At 44.6% G+C, this 26768-nt stretch overlaps 2 protein-coding genes across 4 annotated transcripts in view; both read left to right on the forward strand.

The window, feature by feature from the left end:
• LOC142814539 (ubiquitin carboxyl-terminal hydrolase 2-like) overlaps positions 1-5292 on the forward strand; it is a 280351-nt gene extending 275059 nt beyond the window's left edge. For both annotated transcript variants that reach the window (XM_075893391.1, XM_075893390.1), the window contains exon 14: positions 1275-5292. In XM_075893391.1, the coding sequence (XP_075749506.1) occupies positions 1275-1362 (88 nt within the window). In that variant the 3' untranslated portion in view covers positions 1363-5292. The remainder of the gene's footprint in view (positions 1-1274) is intronic.
• A 6983-nt stretch (positions 5293-12275) lies between these two features.
• bbx (bobby sox) overlaps positions 12276-26768 on the forward strand; it is a 277569-nt gene continuing 263076 nt past the window's right edge. For both annotated transcript variants that reach the window (XR_012894945.1, XM_075893402.1), the window contains exon 1: positions 12276-12315. Coding sequence is in view for 1 of the 2 variants with exons in the window: in XM_075893402.1 (XP_075749517.1) it covers positions 12298-12315 (18 nt within the window). In the remaining variant the exon portion in view is untranslated. The remainder of the gene's footprint in view (positions 12316-26768) is intronic.

The raw sequence follows: 26768 nt of genomic DNA on the forward strand, positions 1-26768 counted from the left end.
CTTCCCCACCATCGAAATTAGTTAGGCAGTGTCTTTGGTTATTGTGCTGTGAGATGCACGTTTGCATATCTCTTTCTCGATGTTTATGCCGATTTCGTCATCAAAAAACTTCACAGTGATTCAAAGGAGTCTTGCAATCATAATAGAATCTTACAGAGCTTCGAGTAATGTTGGGAAGAATAACAAATAGCCGCTGTGAAGTATCAAGTGGCTGCTTGCATATTATTTTGTGTCATGCAAAATTTAGCAGTGGCGCTAGGCAAGTACAACGAGCGTGGAGCCCACGGCCTTCAAGCAGTGGCATGCCCTATGCTTGCGAAATGACTCATATGTTGGCATGTAAACAATTTTTAGAGCATTGCTGCACACTGTTAAGGTGAAAGAGCGTCGCCGACATGCTTTTTTGACACGCTCTTTTGCCCTCCGCTTGCGTGTGACAGATGTCCGGGTATGCAGCTGTGTGTGCAGGCCCTTACTCCGGCAGCGCTACTTGGCCAACTGACGGCAGGGGAGAGAGGCTGTTCGTTGGTGTTGACGTAATACTCTGAATGGGGGCAATCTCCTGGTGTTGCGGAGATCATGGACTATGATCTGAATGTCTATCGAATGTCTCAAAGACATGATCCAGGGTATCCAGAGCTTGCAGTGCAGTTTGTGCGGATTTTGTTGGCATTGGGAGCAAGAAACATGGCGTAAGAGAGAGTCAGAAAGCCTAGCTAGACTTTGTGCACTTTACTAGTGTTTGCAGAAAACATAAGAGCTGGAAGTACAGTCAAATCCTGCGAGCAATTGAATGTTTAGCTCCGTGTTGCCTCAATGCTTTACCCTTAAATGCTTTTTCCAATTAATTTCCTGTACTGGCCGACAAACTAGCAAACAAGAACCGATGTCTACAGTTAGCCATTACCTGCCGTGGTCGTCTAGTGGTTATGGGGCTCGATTGGTGGCCTGAAGGTTGTGAGATCAGGTCCCGGCCTCGGCAGCCACATTGAGATGGTCAGGAAAAGCTAGAGGACTGTGTATTGAACAATTTCAATGCACCTTCAAAAAACCAACGGCGGTCAACATTTCTGGAGCCCTCCACTACAGCATCTCTCACGGTCATATAGTTTTGGGACGTAAAACCACAAAAATTATTGTTACAGTCGGTAATGATACTCATGGAGTTGTGAAATTTCCTAGCAAAAGGAAAGTCTTGAATGCTGTTCTTGAAATTACAGTAATACTTTAAATAAGCAGCTCAATAAGTGAACACTGTTTGCTGTCCTCTGCAGGGTTTCCGAAGTGAGTGCTTCACGTGTCGTTTCGTCGGAAGCGTACGTGCTGTTCTACGAGGCGGCCACTCAATCTTCGCGTCTCTGAGGACACGCCTCCGCAGTGCCTCCTGCCTTCCCGGACAGGTGGCCCACGTGGCGAACGGGCCACCGGGCACGTCCGGGCCACTGGCAGACGCACTGCTCCCTCTGGCAGCCCACTGCCGAAGAGGAAGACGACAACACAGACGCCGCCCGTCCCACTTCGACACAGTCAACGCCTGCAGCCACTCCACATCGCAGTCGTCAGCGGTCGTGATGAGCTGCCGTCACCCATGTTGCTGTTTTGTCTGGACAGGTCACACAGAATAACACAGCCTTCCATTCGCCCATTGCCGGTGCAGTAAGGGCCGGCCCTGCATTCGGTCACGACAGAGTTGGTTTCCGGTGCACTGGCCGTAATGTACGGCAACACCACCCCATGCTCGCGACCTGCACCATCGGCTACGCTGTTCTCTCGGGAAATCTTGGCCAGACATGGACATCTATGTGCAGCTGTGCAAGCGCATTGGTGGGACTGACAAATGAATGCCAACTGCCTGCCCTCCTGCTGAACTTGCATTCTCTTGCGACATTGTGAAGCAGTGTGCTTGAATATTGAACGTTGCTTTCGTGTTTTCGGTTACCGAGACATTTTGATTGAGTGTGTGTGAAGCTCTCTTAAGCCAGAGAGTGTAGCTGAAAGGAGTTGTGTAGGCTGAACACATTGAGCATTATTGAGTTGCTCATTGTGATGGGTTGCTTCGATAGACCTTTGAGAGTGTGAAAATCGGCTACATAGATCAACTCTTGTTCTGCGATAGTATGCCAACCTAGTTTCACTGTGGCTTGCAGCTACACAGTCTATAATAGTCACGAAGACTGGTTAGAGTGGTAAAATGAGACACCATAGGTGGTATGCTATGCTCGACAAAAGGGGTTGTAGTATGTGCACCTGAAGTATCTAGTAGACCATCATTTTTCAAATTTTTTGTATACTCCACATGAGGAATTGTGAGTAGCAAAGGGATGTCTGTGAAATGCCAGCACTTGGGCTGCAGAGGCCAGAATATTCTACTAGCACACAAGAACAAGGGCGTGAAACCTTTCTGCAGCATTATCAGTAAATTGAGAACTTGAAAGAGGCCTTTTCTGGCGATCGCACAAATGTTGAAATTGTGTTTCTCTAAAAATGAGGAAACAGATTGATCTTGTCTGCTGTAGTCAGTGGCCACTGTAAGAATGTTTAGTTCTATTATAGGCTGTACTGCTTTCAAGTGTAAAATTAAAGTGGGGTTCCAGTAGGAAGTGTGGTTTAACTGCTTCACCTGTCGATTCCTTGCAAAGTTCTTTTGGAGTACTTCAACAACTCTAGGCTCACCTACTGCTGTGTGCTTTTTCTCTCTGCAAAGATAAACGGTGCAATCAAGCCAGTGAAAATACGGTGCTTGTTGGTGAACTAACGAACAAATCTTGCTTTCATACTGAATTCCTTCTCTCTTATGCTGCATACTTGCCACAAAAGATTCAGCATTTCCTCCTAGTAAATCGTACGCTTCTGCACATGTTAGGCTTCACTCCATGCATTGACATGTTCACTGCAGCTGCTTTGAAGACTGTTGCCGGGTGTTTATTCCTGATAGTCTTGTTCGAGTGCGTACGCATCGTTTTATGTGTGCAAGTCGGAAGCATTTGTGATGCTGTTCTTTGTGAGCAAACAGCCGATAGAATGCACTGAGAAAATGGTGCGCTGGAGTTGAACGGTGCCACCCCTCCGAACTTATCAAGCACCAAACAAGCTGTGTTGTTAAACTTGTCCGATTTTCAAGCAGTGTGCAGAGTGAATACAAAGTTAAACTTTGGTGGTGCAATGTATCCTTCAAGAAAGCGACTGTGATACGGCCGCGTGAGCCAGCTTCCCACTGCGGGTATCGTCGTAAGGGGACGGCAGTGTCGCGACCGCGTTGTGAACGGGCAGCAGATTGGGCGTGTTTGGGTGGCCGACTTGTGTGTGCGTCTGGGGTGCTATTCTCGGTAACATGAACAAAGAACACGAGAGCAACAAAGCCATCTTTTGTTGTACGTGCAATCTGCACGCATGTACATGACTGCTACTTTGACCGCCCTATGTGGAATTGTCAAGGGCTTTTTTTCCCTCGGCATTGATGGATGCCCTCTTATTTTCGATCCCCTAGCAAAGGAAGTCTCGCAGTTTGATGGCATTGCAAAGTATGAAAGAAACTGCAAATGTAATGACTGCTTATTGAAATACTATATATATAAATATAAATATATATATATATAACCACACGTTTGTACATAAGCATGTTTATTCTCAAAGTATGTCCTATTTAAGAAAAGCAGCCGAGGGAGTTCCCAGCGCAGTGCGTCGAGAGAGAGTGCTCTCTCTTTTGCTCTTGTTTTTTGTTGAAATACTGTTCTGTGTGTTTTTGAGCGAAGGATGTGTCAGTGTGAGCAGCCCTACTTGGTTCTCTGCTGCTAAAATGTGGAGCATTTCCTGCTATTAATATGCACGGCAAGTGCAGGCTTTTGTTGTTCCGAGCAGAGTTGCAGCTTGGTTAAGTGCCAAGCTCTTGCTATTTAGAGAAGCCATCAGCGTTGTTTTTAAGTGCGTTTTGAGTGAAGAGATTTTGAGTTTTATTTTTCTTTATAGAGTGTGTTCATTAGATCTTAGAGCGTTATCACCTTATATCACCTGTTCTCATGCTTAATTGCTTTAAAAAGTTTTTTTCTTTTTCAACTGCATTGTTTGTGTCTCCCGATGCCTTGTAGAATGAAAATGACTGGCATCACAAGTGCTTGCTTTCCATTACACGAATAACCACACCGTACTAGAAAAATGCGATTCTATTAGTTGACACATTTTGATTCCACCCTATTTCTTTAAATCTGACTGAACACAAACATTTCTTCTCAGCCTGCATCATTGTAGCTGCCATGATGTAGCATATATTGTTTAACAACGTGCAGTCATGATCAAACTCCAGTTTTGATTGCATGTTCTTTTGGATGCTCTTAACTTCATTCCATGGCTTGAGTAAAATGCCAAAATTTCAGCGTTTCTTTAAGGTAGCTGGAAACTTTCCATACCTGTCCTATATTAACAAGAGCAAGCACTCTTTGATATGTTTGATGTGCAAAACAGTCTGTTGTACATACGCCACAGCGATGGTAAATGCAACCTGCCAAGTCTACTTCATGAAACTATCTGAAAATGCGTTGTTTGCTTATTCTTTCTTTTTTTTTTTTTTACGAGAAGTACATACTAGAGGTTACTCAGTTGACAGTCACTAGTTCACCTTCACAGGTTTGTTGTTTCCAAGACCAAGCACAGCTAAATTATAATTATAGTGTTGTATTGAAGATAGAGTGAAGTAATATGGGTATACTGTTAATTAATATGGTACAGGAAGGTACAACTTGTGATCTGTTCAGATGTTCGTCACATGTGTATTGGAAGGCTACATGCAGTGTCTGTTGGTTTGCGAGTGCAAAGAATGTTCATCAGCACATAGATGTGTACCCTTGGCCTGGTCTAAGCAAATTACAAAAAAAAGAAGAATGCCCACTGATCTAAAACTCAAGAGCTGCATTCTCTGTGCAACATTGATGAATGTGCAGTGGTAGGTCATGCTTTTTACGGAAAGCTTGTGTAGACATTCGTCCATGCATTCGTCTGTATGGGTTTCTTGGACATGTTTTCAGGACCGCTTGCTAACTTTTACAGGCCAAAGGTGCAGCAATTGTGCTATTGTCAGTTTCGGCTCTTTTTTTTTCTTCTTTATTTGGAGTCTACTGTTCCTGTAGCTCTGTGTAAGAAGTGAAAGCCACAAATCGCTTCCGTTTGTCATACCAAACTCACCTTCTTAGTGGAGTGCATGCCAATGCATGCTGCAAATAGAGGCAACACTCATGTGAAGCACGTGCACGTTTGAAGTTTAAAGCATCCTTTGTGAAATAAACAGTGTTAGGCTTTTGGCGTCTCGTGTATTTGTCTGCTTGCAAATGATGTTTTGGATCGAGTCAGGTGTCTCAAAAAGAGAAGGACCTTAAAAAATTAAGCTATATGTACCAGTCAGTTTTCACACATTTCTGATGTCTTAAGGTTCTAGCTTGCCACAGTTGAGATTGCACTCTGAACTTTGCAAGTGCTTCACTGCATTGTGTATAATTTTTTTAGTCTTTTCAAATATCCCATTAGGTATGCTGAATATCCCATGTGTATGCTGAATAACCCATATAAAATACATCTCCATAATATCTCTATTATATCTTGTTCAGCAAAGCATCTATAGTCCAGCTTGGCAAAATCTGCTAACCATAAAATCCCCAACAAGACCCCCCACCACCCCACCTCCACGGTCGGTGACAAATAACCTGACAAGATTTGGAGGGGAGATTCTTGCTCGGTTGCGAAGACAGAGGGAAAGACTTTCTTCATATATTTCGAAAATTTGTGGCAACTCTGAGTGCAACCCTGAGGCTCAACACTGTAAAAAAGCTAAGAAATCATGCGCATACCTGAAGACAGGTTAAAAAAAATTGACTTGGGGAGGAGGGGGAGGCAAGGGGAGAAGTGGGTGTTTGCTTGGTCATTAATGGCGTATATTTTAAATATAAAAAAGGAAAGTGGGTGCTTGCTTGCGTAGGCGTGCTTGTTCGGGATTTCATAGTGGGCTCCTTATTTTGACATTCTGGGAAGTAACTGGCAGTGTCTGCCATACGCATTTCTTATGCATAATTATTTATTGCGAGCTTTGCTGAAGTTGAACTTTATCTTTTATACTTCAAAGGTACTGCTGTCTTGGCTGCTAATCTGCACCATTTACATCCAAGCTAAACTCTCACTGCGGTGAGTCATAAAAGTACAAACTGCATGGGCACACGATGAATAAAAGTTTGGCTTACTTGGAACATTTCCTAAAAGCACAATTCACAACCCACATTGGTCAAATGGTATAGCACTAGTAACAAACTACGTTGATTGATCACCAGCTTCGAGAGTTTGCCTCTGGACATTTGGCAATTTATTTACACTAGACATTATGAGCACACTGTGAGTGGTGGCTGTAGCTGTGATGAACTATTGCTAGCACCTTTTGCCTGAATGGCGAATGTGCCAAAGTAAACCTATGAAAGGCAACAAAATTTATCACACAGATAACGGCAAATACAGGACGACATTTTTCCACAACATTGCGGTGTCTTGAATCCATGTACAATAGAGACCAAGCTTAATCTTGACTAATACTTATGATCAGGTACATACGTGTGCATAGAAGCCGGAGTTGCACATCCTAACATTATGAATTGTAGGTGCACTACAGATGTCTATATCACTGCTTCCCGCTGCTGCCTCGAGCTGTGTAGCTACTAGTCAACTAGGGTTTCCCAAGATGTTCTTGCTGTGGGAGTTCCACATAAGTCAATATCAAGCAGCACATTCCGTTACTTGATTATACAATCACTCTGGGGCTAAACTGATAATTAATGCTCTTAGCGAGAGTTTATTACCGATGTTGGAGTTGCAGCTATGCATTCTCACTGATGCCCTAACGACGTGGCCACAGTGGAGACCTTGTGCTGACTCTGTTGCTGGCTCCTGTCTGGTTGACATTTGAGGATGCCTGCATTCCTGTACAAAAGCAGTTGTCCCGTTAAAGTGATTCTTCTCAATAAGAGTGTTCTGCCAACTGCCCAAACTAATGGTATCTTGCGATGCATCAGAATATGGCTTGCTCCCAGTTCCTTCATTTCTAAAAGCTGTAAATACATGGTATTGTAACAGTGAGCACTGGCTTGAGCATCTCCTTGCTTAGCCTTTTGCTGGTTCACATTGCCATGTCACATTGGGAGGGTGACTCTATGTACGCACGATTAGGCAAGACCAAGATTTGGAAGGCCTGTTCCACCACACAAAAGGATCTCGAAAGCAATGCTACAGCTAGTAGTCAAACCCATGCAGTGCTTTGACATCTTGCTAGCTTCATGGTAAAACTCTGATATCCCATGAATGACGTAGGTTCATTTTTACCACTTGTTCCCACACTTCAAAGCGTGATTGTGGTGGACTTGCGTGCGAGTGCGGCACGCTGGCAGCGCCACCTGCTTTTTATCAAGTGATATGATAAAATGGCCGAAGGCAAAAACATAGCATCCACTGCCATGAAAAGAACTGATAGCTAACCAATATAAAACCTGCCAACATCTGAAGCAATCTTAGTGATGGCCTAAAACGGCTCAATAGAATGGCCACTTGCAAGTTTTTCTTCAACTTGCATGCCTCCTGACCTTGTGTTGTGAGAAGCTGTAACAGCCTCTTGCATAAATTATAGTGTGTCAAGTTTTTTGTGAGTGGCAGTCGTCTTGTTCCTCTATACCATCCAGAAACTCACCATGTGACCTCATTGCCATGCATTCAATTGTTCCTTTTATGCAAAAAAATATCTGGGGTGTAACCGTCGGTAACAATGCTCAACAGGGTATTACCGCCAGTAGTACAATAAACAGCTTTATTAAGGTGGGTGACTGTTTCTTACGTGGCAAGGGCTGTCAGGCCATGTCTGGCTGCCACATCGTCAGCGCTTTTTGATGGCCCCGAGCTGGGAGTCTAGGCTTGTGGTCGAGAGGATTCTTTCCCAGGCCTTACTTGAAGGTTACTGTCCTGGGAGGTCTGGTGGGGGCGGGTGCCAGTTTCATTGAATGAAAGGCCAGACTAGTGGCCCTAATTAGTGACATAGTTGACCTGGTATCTATTTTGACTCTACTGTTAATCATCACAGCCATTTCTTTATAAGGGAAAAATGCACAGTTATATTCCATCATGATGTTGAGCTGACTTTACACCACATGTGAAAGTAGAAGCTCCTGTACTGCCACGATGACATGCAAGCACAGATATGGGCAATAACTATAAAATGTTCACAAGGAAATGAAAAGGTCTATAACAAAGAGAACAGTAGCGGCAGTTTGAAGACAAGATTCCAATAAGTGGGGCCTTTCTTCATTTATATGATTTCTACAGAGTGCATTTTGCTACAGATGCAGTGAGCCGGCATTAGCAAATACTGTTGCTCACAGAAAACACCTATCAACTCGGCCTAGAATTAAGAGCCGACAATTTAAACATGTCAGCAGCTTTTTGTACCTTTCTGACGCTCACCATCAGTGTTGGAGCTCGCTTGACCTTGAGTAAAAAGGAATACAGTGACGAATGTCCGTGGTGAGACTCGGCTCTGACATTTAAACGGATTACAGCAAGTTGTCACAACGAAACAATTTTTCTTCGGCTTTAGTTTCGCACTGTTTCTGTTCCAGAAATAAAAAAAAAATGTTCCATAATGGTTTGAACGTTCTTTACTTGTACTTGAAGTTTGAGTAAAGATTAAAATATTGGATTTAATGCATAGTTGTTACTCTAGCTTCTCTTAACAAAATGGGACAGGGGTAGAACACATTCTTCCCACATTCTTAAGAGAAGCACAACCAAGTGCACTGAAAATATTACAAATCAGTGCAAACCAGCGGACTTCTAAGTTATAGACTTTCTCAAAAAGGAATTACAATTTTTTTTTTTCATCAGGCTCAATGTTTTGTGTCAAGGGAGTGAGCCTGATCTCAGAAGCAGCCCCTCATTGAGCGTACCTCTCATGATGATGATGATGCTCCTTGAATGATTGGCACCTATACCCTCTGAGGGGGATCGGCCAAGATTTGGGCGGACCATACTGTCTGGATTGTGAGACGGCTGTTCACATAAAACAAATTTCCGCTGTGAGAATGCCCTCTCCACGCTGGCATGTGTCACAGGCACACGGGCGTCCACTTGAATTAACGCAAAGATCTCTGGTTGCCACTGTTTCAGCGCATCTTTACTTCGGTGCCGTTTCAGCACATCTTTACTTTGGAATTCCTGCCTGAGATACGCGCTAGTATAGTACTCTGGGATATGCATTATTGTTCACGCTGTATGATCTCAATTGTTCCAGTTTTCAAAGTTTCGGTGTTACCCGAAAACATTTGAAAAAATTTCCTTTTTGCTTGAGAACAATATAATAGATAACAGTTCAGTTACACTTTTGTTCCGGTTAAAAATATCGTTTAGTCATTTTTCAGTTCTCATTTCGTGCCGATCAGTGAATAACAGTGTGCGCTACATCTGGCAGAGGCCATCTCATTACTGCTTAACGACACCTTTTAACGCGTTGTAGGAGGCGAGACTTTCCCAACAAGATTACAAACCAATTGGCAACCCTTAACCAGATCCAGCAATCTGCAATGGCCCGTGGGACTCTGAAAAAGGGGCTCCAACCACAGTAACCAAGCTGTCTTTCAGTAAAGTTGCTTTTTTCTCATTACATTCCATTATATAGTGAGAAGCAGCATATCACCCTCGTCTTCTTCCTCAGAGTACAAATCTAAAGAGAAAAACACTGGATTATGAAAGACACACCAAAAACAGTGTACAGTGAGTGGCTTGTGTGTTCAGAAGCCTCATCAGAAATTTTTTTGTAGTGTTGGGGCAAGCAGACAATTGGTGCCTCACATAATATTTTACTAGGTATGCTGGCACACAAACTTCTGCAGCTGAAAAAAAAAGGATCTTTTTTTTTTCTCTCTACACAAGTAGAAGAGTTTTGGTACGACATTCACTACCATAAACTGCACACAACTGCAGATTATTAGGCTACACTACAGAACCATATCATGGTGAGAAGACAACTGCCTAAGCGTGTTGGATGAAGTGTGCAGACTGACAGAGAAAAGCAGCTTCTTGTTGGCATGGTCAAACTTTGTGCAGTGAGGGATGCATAGTATGCACTATATCCACTGCCTTTCAGAGCTCACTAGTAAACACAACATTAGCTTCTACACTACACTACAACGTACTACGTACATTACACTCACTACAAATGCCACATTATATATATACACTAATACGACAATGTGGTTCAACGAAAATCTGTCAATCTGGGTAAAAGAAAGTAGTCTAACTGCTGAGTAACGAAAATTCCACCAGCTCAGCTTGGAGGACACTGATGAAACAGCGAAGCTGCTGGCGTGCAGTGGGGCCAATTGAAATTGAAGTGGGTTGAATGAAGTGGGAGGGGTTGTAGGAATGCTTGAAAGGGTTGGCACATATCCGTATGGGGACTTATTCACTTTGTGGGCTAATTCCACTATGATCTAAGACGCTCCCAGGACAAGTGCGTTTGGCATCAAAGTTTAGTAAAATAAATTTTCCTAACATGTATGGTCCTCCCTGTTGAACTTGCGCCTCGCCTTCCACATCTTGTCTCCACCCGTGTTGCTGTTCACAGCGTTCACTGCAGGCAACTCAAAAAATAAAACATATGCAACTGTTCAACATGTCTGTGTGTACATTTTTACGTATCTTTGGCGTCACTTTATAATGTTTTGCTCAACAAAAAAGTTACAGCACAGTCACCTTTGCTGCGTATGCTTCGCATAACATTCCTATTGGTACGTGGGATCTGCCTAATTGTTTCATTGACTTAGGATAGAAATCCTTATGCGTTTAAAACAAAGATGCTCTTACACTCTGATTTTAGTAACGTCGCTTCTATGACAGAATTTTGCATTGAGTGTAAGGATTACCAATAATTTTATGTAGACCTTGCATTTGACATACTGCAGCAGACATTCAGTTCATCTCTTGTAGTTTAAAAAAATAAATAAAACAGTAATGCACATTGGAAGAGCAATCAATACCAATATTTCTTTATAGGAATGATTGCTTTTACCTTAAATGTCTTCTGAAAGAAGGTAAGTAGGGCCTCATTTCGGGTCTGCTATATATATTGTTCGCAGTTCAAACCTCACAGCAAGAATTTGTCAATGCCGTTGCACCTTTTTTTTTTTTTTTTCGGGAATGGTTACTTATGTAGTGAAGTCTTAATTGGCACCAACTTTTCCAGAGATGATTAAATTTTTAGGGGCGAATCTCCTTATGGTCTAAGGCCTCCTGCATAACCAGCACAGCCAGACAGACAGACAGGCGGACGCTTCGCCCCACTTGTCATGACTGACTCCGTAGATATGGTGCGATTTTTATCAACAATGTACATCACCTTGTACTGTTCTTTAGTGCGATTTTGGTCTCAACACTTTCATAAAAGGTAGCGGGTTAAAAACAAACCAACAGTAAAAGTGTACACAATGTTCTCAGTTAAAGTGATCAAATATTCTTGAACAGGGAATAAATTACACTGGAGCCAATTTTTCAACATGTGGACTTGTCAAAACGTTAGCACCGATAACGTTCCCTGATGAACAATTTTTCATCACATCGAGCAGCTACCATCCCGCAATATAGTTTGTTGTCCTCTAGCGTGCCTTATGCACATGTACATTCTGTATCTGTTTACCGTACACATCGTTTCACATTTCATTAGACCCAGGTTGCCCAGGTAGGTGTCAGACCAGGCAATACAGCATTCATTAGGAGAATTCTCCTTCTCTCTATCGGAGTGATCGTTATCGAAACCTCGAAGCCCAAAACTAAGCAGAACGCTCCAGCCACGCGTTTGAAGGAGTGCAATGCGACGATAAGATACCGGGATGCTGCTATCATAATGCTATGCATAAACATCGCCTTCAAAGAGCGAAACCAAACTAAGCTTGCGGGGCACTAAATTATTACCGAAAATATCGAGCGCAGCCCGAAGCAGCACGACAGCAGCGGCTGCGACTCGAGAGATGTTGCGGAGCCAAGAGAATCCAAATTCACAAGAACTAAAACAAATTAAAAACCAACATTGCGCAAAAAATGAAACGTGTGACCATAAAAAAATAAACTGAAGGTTGATTGTATATTTATTTGTTATAATTAATAAACAGTCATCATAAGACATTGTTAAAATGCGCGTGCGAAACCAACGTTTGTAGGTGTACCTGAAGGAAGCTAGTGCCGGAGCAGCTTCCGCTGTTCAAGGTCAAAAAGAAAGAGGGCGCCGCAATCGCCATGTCTCATGGAGGCGAGGTAAGTCCGTTTTATACCGGCCGATCTATTTTAGTGCTCAGCGTTGTCATTAGGTCATTTTGAAATGGGATTAGTGCATCAAAATCATCTACGAGACACCTTCTCTCGTTCTGATCACAAAATGTAACCGTTACGAGACATTTCCATTGAGATGTTTCAGTTTCAAAGTGGCCGATTTGAGGGATGTACACGTACTGCCGAGGGAGAGTGAAGGGGGAAAGAGAGTTTGGTCCTGTTTTCAATGGTGCCCGCCGCTTCGCAAGGAAAATATTCGGCCGCCATTCCGTTGCCTGGCGAAAATTTGCCGCTCCGATGTCGCGGTCCAAGCGTGTGGACCTCCTTGGCGCACACCGTCTGGGTCCATCGCTGTTTATAAACAATCACACGAAAAGAGGAGCTTTTATCTCGGCGCTGAGTTTCAAGGCCTCGCCGGCCTTAGCCTTGAAAGCGTGTTTTCTTTTGTGCTTGTTTTTACTTCTATCGCTCCGCGCGCCGCTCATCTTTGTGCATCGCTTTCGTTTTGTTCTTTTACTTTGTATTCGTTGCGTCGAGAGCTGGAGCGGGTTCTGAGTGCAAGTTTCGCTACGCCGTAGTTGTTCTTCGCTGTACAGGCTTTTCTGTCGCGTTTGTTCGCGTTCGCTCCTCTATCTCGTAACGTCGTCTCGTTTTAATTTAGCCTTGCTCTTCAGCTCTTGGCGTGTGGTTTCGTTCATCGGAGCTGTTGAAAGCGCGCCTGTACTAATGCTCAGTCATTGCGTTAGTTGCATGCGTTGAAGCTTTTATTTGGGACACCCGATCGTACTACAGTCTGAAGTATTCCTGAACAGCAATATGAACGCCGTGCTCACGTTGTTTCATGCGTGTTTAAAAAAAAGGAACGAAACAGTACGCTTGTCGTTTTCGTGCGAGAGAAATGAAATATAGAATGCAGTCAATACTGGGCTGTTGTGGCTTTGTACGTAAACTATTGGCCCAGCAAGGAACCAATTAGCGATTTTGAATTCTTGGCGTACCACGGGGTGTCGTATTCCTTGCTTTTACAAACAACCAATAATTGGCGCGGTGTTTCAAAAATTCTAGTGTGGTCGCCGCCGCTTAGGCAACTGCGGGCGATATCCAACAGCTTGTGAAAGTATGAAGGGCGTTCAGGTTTGCGGCAGGCGCATAATAATCTGTGCGAAAATTATCATGAGAGGCTTGTACAAAAGCAGGGATGGAAGAAATGCAATGGCATATTGCTCCTCCGCACTGAACTATTATCGGGCGCGAAACCCGATAATAAATATGCATGTAATCCATAATTCTCACCTCTGATAGCAAATACGAACTCTCTAGGCCAAGAACGATTTACTGTGATGACTAGCTGATAATTACAAAAAAAAAAGAGAAAGGAATGGCGTTACAAAAAGCAACAACATTTTAGCAGCCTTCGCCACCTGAAGCACCGATGTCACGCGGTACGTAGTTGGAGGGAAATAAGTGAAGATTCAAGGGCCTGTTTTTTTCTTTGATATAAACAATATTATTAATGAGAACTAAGCGATGATGATGATAAGAAAGTGTGTGGGATGTTTTTAGCGATAATTGTAATGTAAATATGAAGAAAGAAGATAGTGCAAAAAGATAAACGTGCGACCTTCGAAAAAACACGTGCCATGCTCACCGACTGAGCTACAGTGGCGGCCATCCACCGTCTACTTTATATGGGGTATAGATGTTCATTTTCACCTGGTAGTGTTAGTCAGTGCTGCCAGTTGCCTAATTAACTTAAGTGTGAGCTGTGAACACTCGCCTTCGTGGCTACTGGTGACATTTCAAAAAGATTGATTGACTTTCAGCTGTAATATTTACCAAATTATGTTTCCTTGTTGTCTGTTCCGAGTGCACACATCTTTCAGTTTGTGCGACACCTTTGGGCATCTTCCATTTTAATCCTGGGCAAGAAACGAATAGTAAGATTCAGATTGCAGCCGGATATGAGCTTAACCGTTCTATTTACACCTTGTAGAAATAAAACTTGGCCTAATAAGTGACTGTGTGCCATTTCATGTGCATATAAAAAGTTTCGTTCATTCTGAAATGCTTGCCAGCATTGTCTGATAAGCTCAAACTACTCGATCTTTGTTCTAGGCATTTTTGCCTTATGTTACAGAGCTGACTGCATGAAAGCCTAATCCATACAAATAAAACATTGCGACCGACTTGAAAGTAAGAAGTGGCTGTGTTGTCGTTTTTTTTTTTTTGCTGAATGCGTATTCATTGCTTTTTTTCCTTGGCTTATAAGGAAGACTGTTTAGTTGAGCTTCATCAGCAGCCATTGAAAAAGATTTATGTTTCTATCATCGCTTGTTAAAGAATGGGGCCCCGCCGTGGTGGTCTAGTGGCTAAGGTACTCGTCTGCTGACCCGCACGTCGCGGGATCGAATCCCTGCTGCGGCGGCTGCATTTCCGATGGAGACGGAAATGTTGTAGGCCCATGTACTCAGATTTGGGTGCACGTTAAAGAACCCCAGGTGGTCGAAATTTCCGGAGCCCTCCACTACGGCGTCTCTCATAATGATATGGTGGTTTTGGGACGTTAAACCCCACATATCAATCAATCATCAATTGTTAAAGAATGGGATTCTTCTAAGTTATGGCTTTCTGTATCTTGAAGGTTTGCATACATCAGTGCATCAGCTGTGTATAATATTTTTCAAGGAATGTCTGTTTCTGCATTGATCAAGTACTGCAGATCTTTATCAGTATCGCATTACTTTTACAGCTTGTATGTTTACATTAGTTACGGCTTGCCTTTTACCAGCTTATTCTGATACTGCTGTGTACATTATAAGCAGGTACTTTTTATCCGTTGATTTTTCCTGCAACAATGTAGTACTGTTGTGTGCATTGGATACGCAGGAAAAGTTGTGGAAGCAATACAAGAACTGGTTCAATGCGATCTCAGCATCATATTATATTAGTCAGCAAGGCAGTCAAAAGCCAAAGTATTGAGAAAGTTACATTACGCCCAAGGACACAGGCAAAGTTAAATATACTGTTATTTGTCAGTGAAGGTGAAAAAAAAAATATGCAACCGGTACTATCGATAAGTACATGAGCAAAGAGGGCTGTCAGGCAGCCAGCTGTCATATATAATTTGCAAATGTTGAAGTGCGTTGCTGAGGTCCTCTATCCCTTTCCGACCCCGCTGCCAGGGTACTGGACATGACGAAAAATGAGGTGAAGAAATGCAAGCAGATTTACAACCAAAAGCACTTTGGCAGCTTCTGAAAGAGTTGAGCAATATGTTTTTAAATGTAGTTCCCCCTTCAGCCCGATTTTTTTTATGGAGGCACCTAAGATTAATGATGTCATCCACGTGCAAGCGCGACCACACTATGTGGTCAGATATACAAAATTATTTTAGGGGCTATCTTTGCACAGTTCCAATCATTTAAATAGTGTGAAGCTGTCTATTTAAAACACTGTTGGCAAAAGGTAGCATTTGTAATCAGAAGTTTGCTGGTAATGCGAGAAGGTACGTATGGCCAGTACACTGGACACCAGGATGCAATTGGTGCTAAAGTTCCTGGGAAAAAAAGAGATAACAAGAGGCAGCGTCACTTGAGTCTTGAATCCCAATCATAAAAAATGATACTGGGGCATGCTGGGAATCTAAAAAAAAAGTACAAGGAGGGAGTGACGTCTGATGAGGTTAACTTGTGGACGCTACAAAGTTTTTGTTTTGTAAACACGAAAGTGTTTTATGTCGGGGCCCACCAAGACTTTAGTGAAGTATTTCCATCACGAAATGGCGTTAAAAAAATACGCACAATCAAAAGACACAGAAAAGAAAAGGTCCATCAACAGGAGTCGTACCCATGACCTCTGGGTTCATGAGACCGGATTCTGAGCACGCTACTCATTGCGCCATGATGACATGCTTTGCCATGTCACCATGGCGCCTAAATACAAGTATTTAGGTGTCACTCTTACTGATACTGATACAGAAACCACAAAGGCTCGAGCTTTAACTAGGTGAGTGGGAGGAAGAGAACGATAACGTCAAAATAAGAACAACCGGCCCAGCAAGCGAGTGTTGTGTCTTATTGCTCCTTGACAATGGTGCAGCCTACGACGTGCGAACCATAAGTGCATTCTCGTGGGCCATCGGTGCCGTTAGCTTGGCCTCTAGTGAACACCACTCACGGTACTGCGATCGTGGAGTTGACAACCCTCCTACAGCCTGAAGCAGCTATGCCACTGTTCGAGGACAGCGTCCAAGCCTTCTCGATAGTTCAAGGTCAGGCTTGCTTCGGTGCCGCCAAGACAGTGCACGGCCTACCGCTGACTGGGAAAGCTGTTCACGCTTTCCGCTGCGACACCACCACACTCGGTACTCTATCCGCACCTGAGCCGCTCCGGGGACCTGTCCAAGCACTCTCGGCCAAGAATACCGCTGCAGTGAGTACCCTAATGGAGGAATACTCCATATCTTTAAATGTCACCCCTGGCTCTACATGAAGTTCACCTGAAAGCCCCTCCAAGCTTTCTCAAACCATCGCACAACTTTGCATCGTGGTCGATGCCTTGACAGCGTCAACCTCAGTGGTCTTCCCTGCGGCCTTTCCAGGACTGCACGTCATTGATGAGGCGTTGCTTGCAACCGCCTCGCAAGACCATGGAGAAAGCTTACAAGTGTTGCAGAAAGCTCCGGCGTACCCTCACAGAGCTTTCCTATCAACTCGGCTGGCTTACGTCCTCATTTTTCGGAGTTTCGCTTGCCGTGTCACCACCACCTGACTTCTGACCACCACCTAACTACCAGACTTTCGTGGTTTCCAGGATGACTCTGAGGAATGGGTGCCGACCGTCAACGCTCTTGGAGATCGTGAAGCCTGGACGGACCAAAAGAAGTGGTGCATGGCCATAAACCGCCTTTGAAATGCTGCCGCGGCATGGCATCGGTACGAAGGCGCAGAAGCAGTCCTGGGCAGACGAGAGCGCCAAGCGCATAGCTGCTTTTGGACGGAGTCACCACTACCTCTTCACGACCACCCAGTCCTACGTCACGCAACCACTACCGAGGATGGTGCCGAGGAGGAGACCAATCTCGAGGCTGCAGCTGTACTTTGCATCTTACCAAGAGCTAGCTTCACAACCTGCCCTATACCACCGCACCTCACAAATCAGGTCCACGTTTGCAGGTCTCGAACTCTGCATCTGTAACCAACACCATACCATCTTTGATACACACTGATACCATATCTCCTTTGCAGCTAATGAAAACCACCATTGCATGGGCATGTTAGGACGACCACTTTCCACCAGCGACAGTCAGAAAAGGGCCCCTCACTTTATAAGCAGCCACTCCGAAAGCGTGATTTATCAGAGAATTCTGAGAAAAAGGTCCTTGTCGCCTCAAAGCCTACTGCTCCGCTTGTCAGTGGCCGAAGGTACAGACGCTTACCTACTACAAAAAGATATACCATGTAATGAAATCAAGGGGATTTACAATGCCTCACTTGTCGAAGTTCAGTCCGTTTTGTCGTGCAGGAAGCTAAGCATGGCTGACCCTACCAATATTTCCCAACCAATAGAAGCTGACGTCCAGCAGCCTAGTGGCATGTGAGCCCATGCATGACAAGGGGCACTTCACTCGCACATCCACGTATGACAAGGAGCTTTTCACTCGGACTGCGAGTGAGTCACCTGGGGGCCGCATGGATCCAAGACCCATCGCTGATGAGCCGGGCGTCGACAAGATCGGAGGAGTATACAGCAAGTGGTCTTTAGAAAGCCAAGCTACAAGTCGCATACATTTCTGACCTAGTTTTCATCCAACATTCAGCAAGTGCAGACCTATTTGATAACAAACTACGAGAGAGCATGATTTTAGCCAGCCATGTGACCGCAATCCTTATGTGAGCACGTCAAACGTGCGGCCGCAAGATTGTCGACACAATCAGTGAGAACCACCATCGCTTATGCTCCAAGGCAGACTGCAGTACATACCACATCTGCGACCGCTGCGACGCAGTCACTGTCGGCCACTGGAACCTCATTTTGCAAGTTTCCAGGCGAAGTCCCAGCGTGGCTGAACCAGGCCACTCTGGAATAGTCAATGCTGCCCACCAGAGACGTCGGCAGCCCACCACGCTCCCAGTCGGGGCCGAATGTAATGACAAAGAGCACCACAAGGGCTCGAGGGTTAACTGGACGAGCGGGAGGAAGAGAATGATAAAGTCAGAATGAGAACAACCAGCCCAGCAACTGGGTCTTGTGTCTTATTTCTCCTTGACAACATATAGATATTCGTTCTTCTGCATACAGGTTATTTTACTTTTTAAGACATAGCTCAGTCTCGCCAGCTATAAAATTACTTGCTTATAACACACTAATCAGGCCAAAACTTCAATGTGCATGTGTTGTTTGGCACCTCTTTTCTAAAACCAACATTACCCGCCTACAGAATGTGCAAAGAATAGTTGTCAGGCTTACTTATTCACAATTTTCTCCGTATGACTCACCCACGAAACTAATGCAGGCTAACATTCCAGGCCTTGCACTAAGACGGAAAGCTGCACGGTTACATTTTCTTTACCCACTTTGGAATCTGAAACTAGCGAGTAACTCCTCACCCTATCATTCATCTTTAACATCAAGGCTTACTCGCCACCATCATCCTGATTCTTTGACACCATATTTTATGAGAACAGATTTATTCAAGAATTATTTTTTCTCACCCATTCTAGCAGACTAGAATAATTTTTGTAGCCTTTAGTCACATTGGGATAATTGCAAATTGTATTACCTATATTTGTGTTGGAATCGTTTTGTTATTGCCCTCACCCTGCTTGGACCTGTATAAGGTTTGCAGTATTGGATAAGGAAGAGAAAAAAAAAACCCAATGGATCCAGATGTTTTGCTTAGACTCTCAGTACAAATCGCTTCATTATTATGATTTTTTAACAGTGAGAATCAGTGAAATTCTGGGTGGATACTTCAGATCGTCTATTCTCCCAATTCATAAGTGCGCTAATACTCCTGTGACACGTGGCAACTTAAGTGCACTTTGAGCAAGTATACCTACGCTCATGAAGTGTCTTTTTGGCGGTTCGCTGCTACACAAGAAAGTGAAGTGTACTTTGGAAACAATGGCAGTGGAAACTGACAGATTTGTAGCACAACGTATATTTGTTATTTTTGCACCCGTGTATCATCGTCAGTAATGTACAACAACCTCGGAAAAGAAACAGCGCTTCGAGATAGGTAATAGTGCACTTCAAGTTGTAAAAGACTATGTCTACTTAAGGCAGGTAATAACCGCTGAGCCGAACCACGAGATTGAAGTAACTAGAAGAATAAGAATGGGGTGGAGCACATTTGGCAAGTACCCTCAAATTATGACAGGTAGATTGCCACTATCCCTCAAGAGGAAGGTATATAACAGCTGTATCTTGCCGGTACTTAGCTACGGAGCAGAAACCTGGAGACTTACAAAGAGGGTTCAGCTTGAATTGAGGACGACGCAGCGAGCAATGGAAAGAAAAATGGTAGGTGTAACCTTAAGAGACAAGAAGAGAGCAGAGTGGATTAGGGAACAAACGGGGATTAAGGATATCTTAGTTGAAATCAAGAAGAGGAAATGGACGTGGGCAGGGCATGTAGCGTGTAGACAGGATAACCGCTGGTCATTAAGGGTAACTAACTGGATTCCCAGAGAAGGCAAGCAGGTTAGGGGGAGACAGAAGATTAGGTGGGCAGATGAGATTAAGAAGTTTGTGGGTATAAATTGGCAACAGCAAGCACAGGACCGGGTTAACTGGCGAAACATGGGAGAGGCCTTTGTCCTGCAGGGGACGTAGTCAGGCTGATGATGATGATGAGGATCATCATCGTCAGGCCACATTGTTTTCTTGAAATTAGCACCTGTGGCGCACGCCATCTTAAATGACGAGAGAACAACCCATCTACACATGTGCAAGTGTGCCTGGAAGTAAACAACGCAACGGACACAGCCATTGCACAGCATGTGCTGCATCCCCCGAGCAAACGGGGCCACAAGCTGCCCAACGGTGAGAGTAGCGAGGTTTTCTGTTGTATTTTATGACTTGTTACAATACATAGGAGTATTCCTCATAACAAAAACAATGGTTGAAAAATAGTATGAGCGCCACTTTATGCAACAGTCTATTTCTGTACAAGCCACTGGCACCAAGGGGACAATCTTCATCCCAGCGAAGGGAGGTTGGCGAACACACTTGTTGGCAAGTGTACTTTGCGGCGAGTGACAACTTGCTCGTGTGACAGCGCGCAAATGACACTCGCAGCAAAGTGTACTTGCTCAAAGTACACTTAATTTGCCACATGGGATAAGGGTATAAGATTGCCACTGCTGTTACGTGACATAACTGTTAGTACTGTCAATACTTTAATTTTCAGGCCATGGTTTAAATTATGGTGCAACTGTTGGCTATTAAAGTTGGCTTTAGTTCCATTCAAGCTGATTTCATGATTTCCAGACCGTAATTGCAGAAGCTCATGGCAAGATGCCCTGTTCATTACCATGAATTATTCATCAGCGAAAAGGTTGTTCTTCAGTGTCTATGCTGTATCAGAGATGTCAGTGGAGACTTGCGGTGTGCTGTCGTGCTGCGGTGGCCTGTGTGAAGAGGCTACTTGTAGTACAGAATAGGGTTTGTGTTTTGCAACTTACCACATAGCTTGGTCAGCTCCTGCTTAGTTGGTAGATCACTTAACCACAAAAGGTCATATTCTGTCAGTGTCCTCAGGCAGTACTCAACTTCTACGAAAGGCCGTCCTAATCTCAGGAGCGAGTGTAGTAGCACAACAGAGGTCAAGAAATGGCCAGAAAAACCACCAGGTCATTGCAGAATGTGCAGCACAGTCACAGTGAAAGCTGGCCTTTCGAGAGCCTCTTTGGGTAACTGATGCAAGCACACTTGCAGGGTACCCACTATGCCATAAATCATAATTTTTCAATTGTAGGAAGGCATTCTTCTTCTGCTTCTTCTTCTAGAGCTCCAAACATTACACACACCCATTGTAGAGGTTGGCGGAGTAGAATGGCATCCACCACATCGTTCTTTGGAGAAGCGTGGTACCTACTACACACTTGCAAGGAATTTTGTGCAGTATTTTGATGCTGTGGCTGGCAAAGATGAAGAATCATGCCCAAGGCTTTTGTCATAGGTTGGGACATTCGAACACCCACTCGTTATGCAATTTGCCTTGTGTGATGCCTGGTTGTTTCTTCGCTGTTCTAAACTGCTTTATCGCTCATATTAATGTGATTCCGTGCCTCACATGAAGCCTGCCTAGGGTCAGTTTGCACAGCAGTTTCAAGCAATAGCATGGCTCACTGGTAGAATACTGGGCTCGCGTGCAGGGAATCCGGACTCGAATCCCACCGTTTTCTTCATCTGTTTTATTTATTTAGTTTTCTTATTTCGCTTGACAGTGGCTACTGATGCTTGCGGTGGCCGACAACTGCGGCGCCAAGAACGACCCTTGTTATGATATCAGCAGCTTTTGCTGTAATATGATCTGGGTTTGGGCTTGGGCCTTTTGACAGTTCTTCTAGAGATGCAGCCTTGTACCTTTGTGGTTGCATTGAGCCCAGTTCACATTTAAGTCATGGAGCGGCCAGGTCATAGAACAGCACAGCATGGTGTGCAATAAAGATGTACATCTGTGAAGCTCATTTGCAGCAACCATTTTGGTGAAGCATTGCACCATATTGTTTGGAATATGTGTTCAAGACTCAGCCAGTCACTCCTTATGCCTAAGAAGCTTGCTTGGATGCTGTCATCCAAGTGTCGCATTGGTTTCTAGAAGTTGGTCTGAAAGCCCCCAAGATGAAGGCTCATGGTGCCTGTTGACGTAATTCAGCGAATGACAGAAATCTTGTCTTACTTGATCGCCTCCTCTATGACATTTTTTTTTTGTGGAGGGAGGGGGGGGGGGGGGTTGTTGACTAGGCTTTCAGAACAATCAAAGTTCAGGGGGAGATGCTATAGGGGACATATTGATGTTACCAGTAACTGGGACTGCTACCACAGCACAACACATTACTGAGGCCTCTTGAAAAATTCAGTCTTACAAGACTTGCCCAAAATCTGTTCCCACTGCATACAGGGGTCCTCGCAAGTCCCGCCGTGGTGGTCTAGTGGCTAAAACACTCGGCTGCGGCTGCTGAGCCGCAGGTTCCGGTAGCGAATCCCGGTGCATTTTCGATAGAGGCGAAAAGGCTGTAGGTCCGTGGGCTCAGATTTGGGTGCACGTTAACAGAACCCCAGGTGGTGGAAATTTCTGGAGCACTCCACTAGGGCGTCTCTTATCATCATATGGTGGTTTTGGGACGTTAAGCCCCACATGTCAATCAATATTGGAACATGTGATTATCATAACGACTTTGTGGTAGTAAAGCCGGTCACCCATTAAAAAAAGGCACAGTCGTTCGAAAAGATTTCACGCTCAGAATTGCTCGTCTTTTTTGAAAAATGCTTCCATTACACAGAATGCAGCCATAGGCAAAAGCTTCACTGACACAAGCCACTTTCAACTTTATCGATTACATTGTAGTAATCCCAAGTAATCCACCATTTAATTTTCTCGAGTAGGCTGCGGCGGCTGCATTTTGGTGCACGTTAAAAAAACCCAGTTGATCGAAATTTCCAGAGCCCTCCGCTACGGTGCCTCTCATAATCATATGGTGGTTTTAGGACGTTAAACCCCACATATCAATCAGTTAGTCGGTCTTCTAGAGTAACGTCATACAATAACATTTGCACGAAGTGGTTCAAGTCCGCACTAAAGACAGCATATCGCGTTCAAGTTCCATCGACACACTTGCGAGTACAAAGTGTTATCGTTTCCTGATAAGTACATATAAATGGATGAGCCTGCGTGCTGTCTCTAGTCTATAGGCTAGAATTTTCGCCAGCCAGTACTTCTTTTTTTTTTCAGCTTTGTTACTGCAGCAAGACACACACTGTTGTATTCCTCACTAGCGCTGCTTTTTATTTTGTTTTTCCAGTGTATATCGCTTGCATGACGCAGCGCATGCACTTCTGGGGTGAGATTGAACTAGGTTCGCGTTGTCTCCCAGCCCTCTCGGATGACGTCATTCGTGCCCTTATCTGTACGCGTGCCGCCCGCCCAGTGAGACCGTGCTTCGTCTTCATTGTTCGACACTAATGGTTCCTGCGGATCTCTCTTCTTTTCGTTTCCGACGCGTGATGTTTAGGTCCACGCGTATGTAGAGGGTTCTCCTGACATCGATTGTTCGTAAGTGTTAGCAAAAGGTGTTAGGCATAGGAAGTTAAGTCGCGCATGCGACATTCATAACTGCGCGTCGTATCATACAACTTGCACGTTTTCGGCTTCGACAAGGTGTCCTCACAGGGTCGCTGCTCTGGATATTTAACCGTACATGGTTGCGGGGGTCAGAGGCGTTCTGAAGGAACTACACTGTTAAACCTCGACATAACGAAGTCAGTAAACTTGGTAATTTATTTGTTATATGGAAACTTCGCTACATATGAAATTCGACCTTATAGGCAAGGAATAGGCTCCAAAGGCTTCTTTTGTTGCATGGAAGTCAATAAGACCATTAAAAAATAAGATTTCAAAGCCCGAAAAAAAACTAAAAAAAATTGGCAAATCCCACGTACAGTAGGAATCGATTATATGCGAAGCACGAATGAGGAAGGTTGATGTGCCACCTCAGCACAACGTTACGAGGCGCACGGATACAGTACACAGTAAACACAATTAGAAATGTTATGCGCACTCATGCATCTAGACAAGATGCAAGTATGTTCTTTAAAGTCGCGTAACGACGCGTCACCAGTAACGTTTGCAATACCAGCACCAGCAGTGGTATAGGCATTTAAACTATGCCGTATATGACTTCCATGTCATGATTATCATGTTTGCACCGGTCATATAACTTCGTCATCGATTCACGTCACAAAATACCAAACTTGGTGCATGTGAAGCTTGTGAAACGGCCGCGAGCGTGCTATGAGCGTGGCATGTAGTCATGTTTTACACGACACGCATGTCATGATTATCATGTTTGGACGTGTCATTTACCTTCGTCGCCCGTTCGCGTCACGTAATACCAAATTTGGTACATGTGAAGCGAGCGAAACGGCCGCGAGCGCATCATGAGCGTGGCATGTAGTCATGTTGTTACATGACACGCATGTCATGATTTCCACGTTAGGGCATGTCACTTATGTTCGTTATGCTGTCATGTCATGCCATACCAGTTTGGCAATATGTCATGTGAACGAAACCACCGCAAGACCGTGTCATAATTTTCACAATACGACCATAGTCAATTCAACTCGTCGTACAGTCAGGTTATGCCATAGCAATTTTGGTATATATCCCATCAACGAAACGGCCAGGAGAGCTAAATGTCGAATGGCGGCTAGATAGATAGATGAATAGAGAGATTCTCCCTCCGCGGTGGTCTAGTGGCTAAGGTACTCGGCTGCTGAACCGCAAGTCGTGGGATTGATAAAGATCCCCAGGTGGTCAGAATTTCCGGAGCCCTCCACTACGGCGTCTCTCATATTCATACGGTGGTTTTGGGACGTGAAATCCCACATATCAATCATTGGTTAGACAGATACCCTCAAACTCGCCGAAGTTCGCTAAGGAATGCTTCGCATTAAAAAAAGAAAAAAATCATTCTTCTTGATCCTGAAATCTGGCGAGCGCGGCTCGACGATGTTCCGGCGTGTATGTCCTCTTCACGGCTGCCTAATGTCAGGCGAAAACCGAAGAGAACGCAGGCCCCAACACACCGTGTGAAGTGTCTGCGTACAATTCAACTATGCATGACCACTGGCGCCAGCAAGTCTCACCTTATCGCGTCGGTCTTTCTCTGGGGTATAATGGTGAAACTGTCTTCAGTTAAAATCATCGATTACACGTTTCGCCATATGGATAGTCATGATACGTGGTATTTCTATGGGCACGAAGTTGTGAAATGTGTAATATTTCGTTTATGTCTACAACTGCGTTATATCGAGGTTTAACACAATTTACCTCCTCTTCCTTCAAGTCAAGAGGCACTGTAGATAAGAAAAAGCTTTACAATAGCGTACGCAAAGATAGCTTTCGTTGCGGAGAGTTGCAGGAGGATATGTCGTATGACGCATGCGCACTGGTGAAGAGCGCTAACGCAAAGCTTTACGTACGATATCCCTAAGACTTCAAGGAGGGTAGCGGGCAACTCCTATATCGCCGACCTTGCTGCATTATGTGCAACTTTTGGAAGCCAGAAGCGAGAACAACATCGTGGTTGCTATCTTAGATTTTTCTTCGTACATGCTCTTGAAATTCACGGGGTCATACAATCGCGAGCAGTGTGATAAGTAACATCGCATTCGTGTCTAATCAACCATTACTTGTCGTACTGACATCAGTTTGACCTCTGTCAATCGCAAGAGATAACTTTCCGCTGGGGCGTTTGGTGTTATTGAGTTTGCCCACTGTGTCTATCCGCAATGACCTTTGAAAAAAGTAATCTCAGAGTTCCCTTTCGTATTGCTCACGACAGTACCATTCGGACGACTGCATTTGCATCTCTCAAGCAATAACTACATGTACGCGTTACAAAGCGTCAGCTCGTGGCGTGCCCTATCCCTCCATACCTCCGTGAGAACGCTATATACGCGATGCCCGAGTCCACATATAACGCGTGTGTGTGTGGTTAGGGCTTAACGCTGGTACGTTTTGAACGCGTCCCCTGTGGATGGTTCTTGGCTGTCTCCTCGGCTCGCCATCGCTGGTCGTTGACTCGGTTGCTGCTTGCGTTCCACATGCACATTTCCCAGCAGCCCTCGAGCACGTGCGATGCCAAGGAATCGTCACTTTACCTCCACAGCAGCTGTCAAACTCGAGGTGTTTCAGCTACATGTACGCGTATGCGGCCTCTTGCGTGCGCACGGCGGGCTTTTCTCTCGAGCCTGTGACGGACCGATTGGCGGAAAGGTCGGGGGAGGACGCGTTACGCCACCGTCGAGGGTAAACACAGCATCTGCCAAATTGGCAGCTTTCCACGTGCGGCCGGCAACACATTAAAAATGCCGCAGCGTCGAAGCCCGCGGCTATCTTCCCGACGGCCAAGCCGCCCACGTCTATACAGTTCGTAACGACCCCTTCTCCGCCATGCATGCTCATAGACATGGCTGGCGATGTCCTTTGTTTTTGTGGGCGTGTGCTGCGCCCGGAGTACCGGCGTGCCAACCGCTGGCGGCGAATTTGCGTGGTCACGGTTTTTATGGTCGTTCCTTTCTCCTTGGAAGATTCTTGGGTCGACGCTCGCCGTTTCCGTTGTCTATCTTTTCGCGTCATTTTAACTGCATTCTTGCGAGACGTATTGCGGCACACTACTCTGAAAAAAAAAAAAAGTGTGGATGCTGTT

This window comes from Rhipicephalus microplus, chromosome 4, assembly GCF_043290135.1.
Source record: "Rhipicephalus microplus isolate Deutch F79 chromosome 4, USDA_Rmic, whole genome shotgun sequence".
Classification (NCBI taxonomy): Eukaryota; Metazoa; Arthropoda; class Arachnida; order Ixodida; family Ixodidae; genus Rhipicephalus; species Rhipicephalus microplus.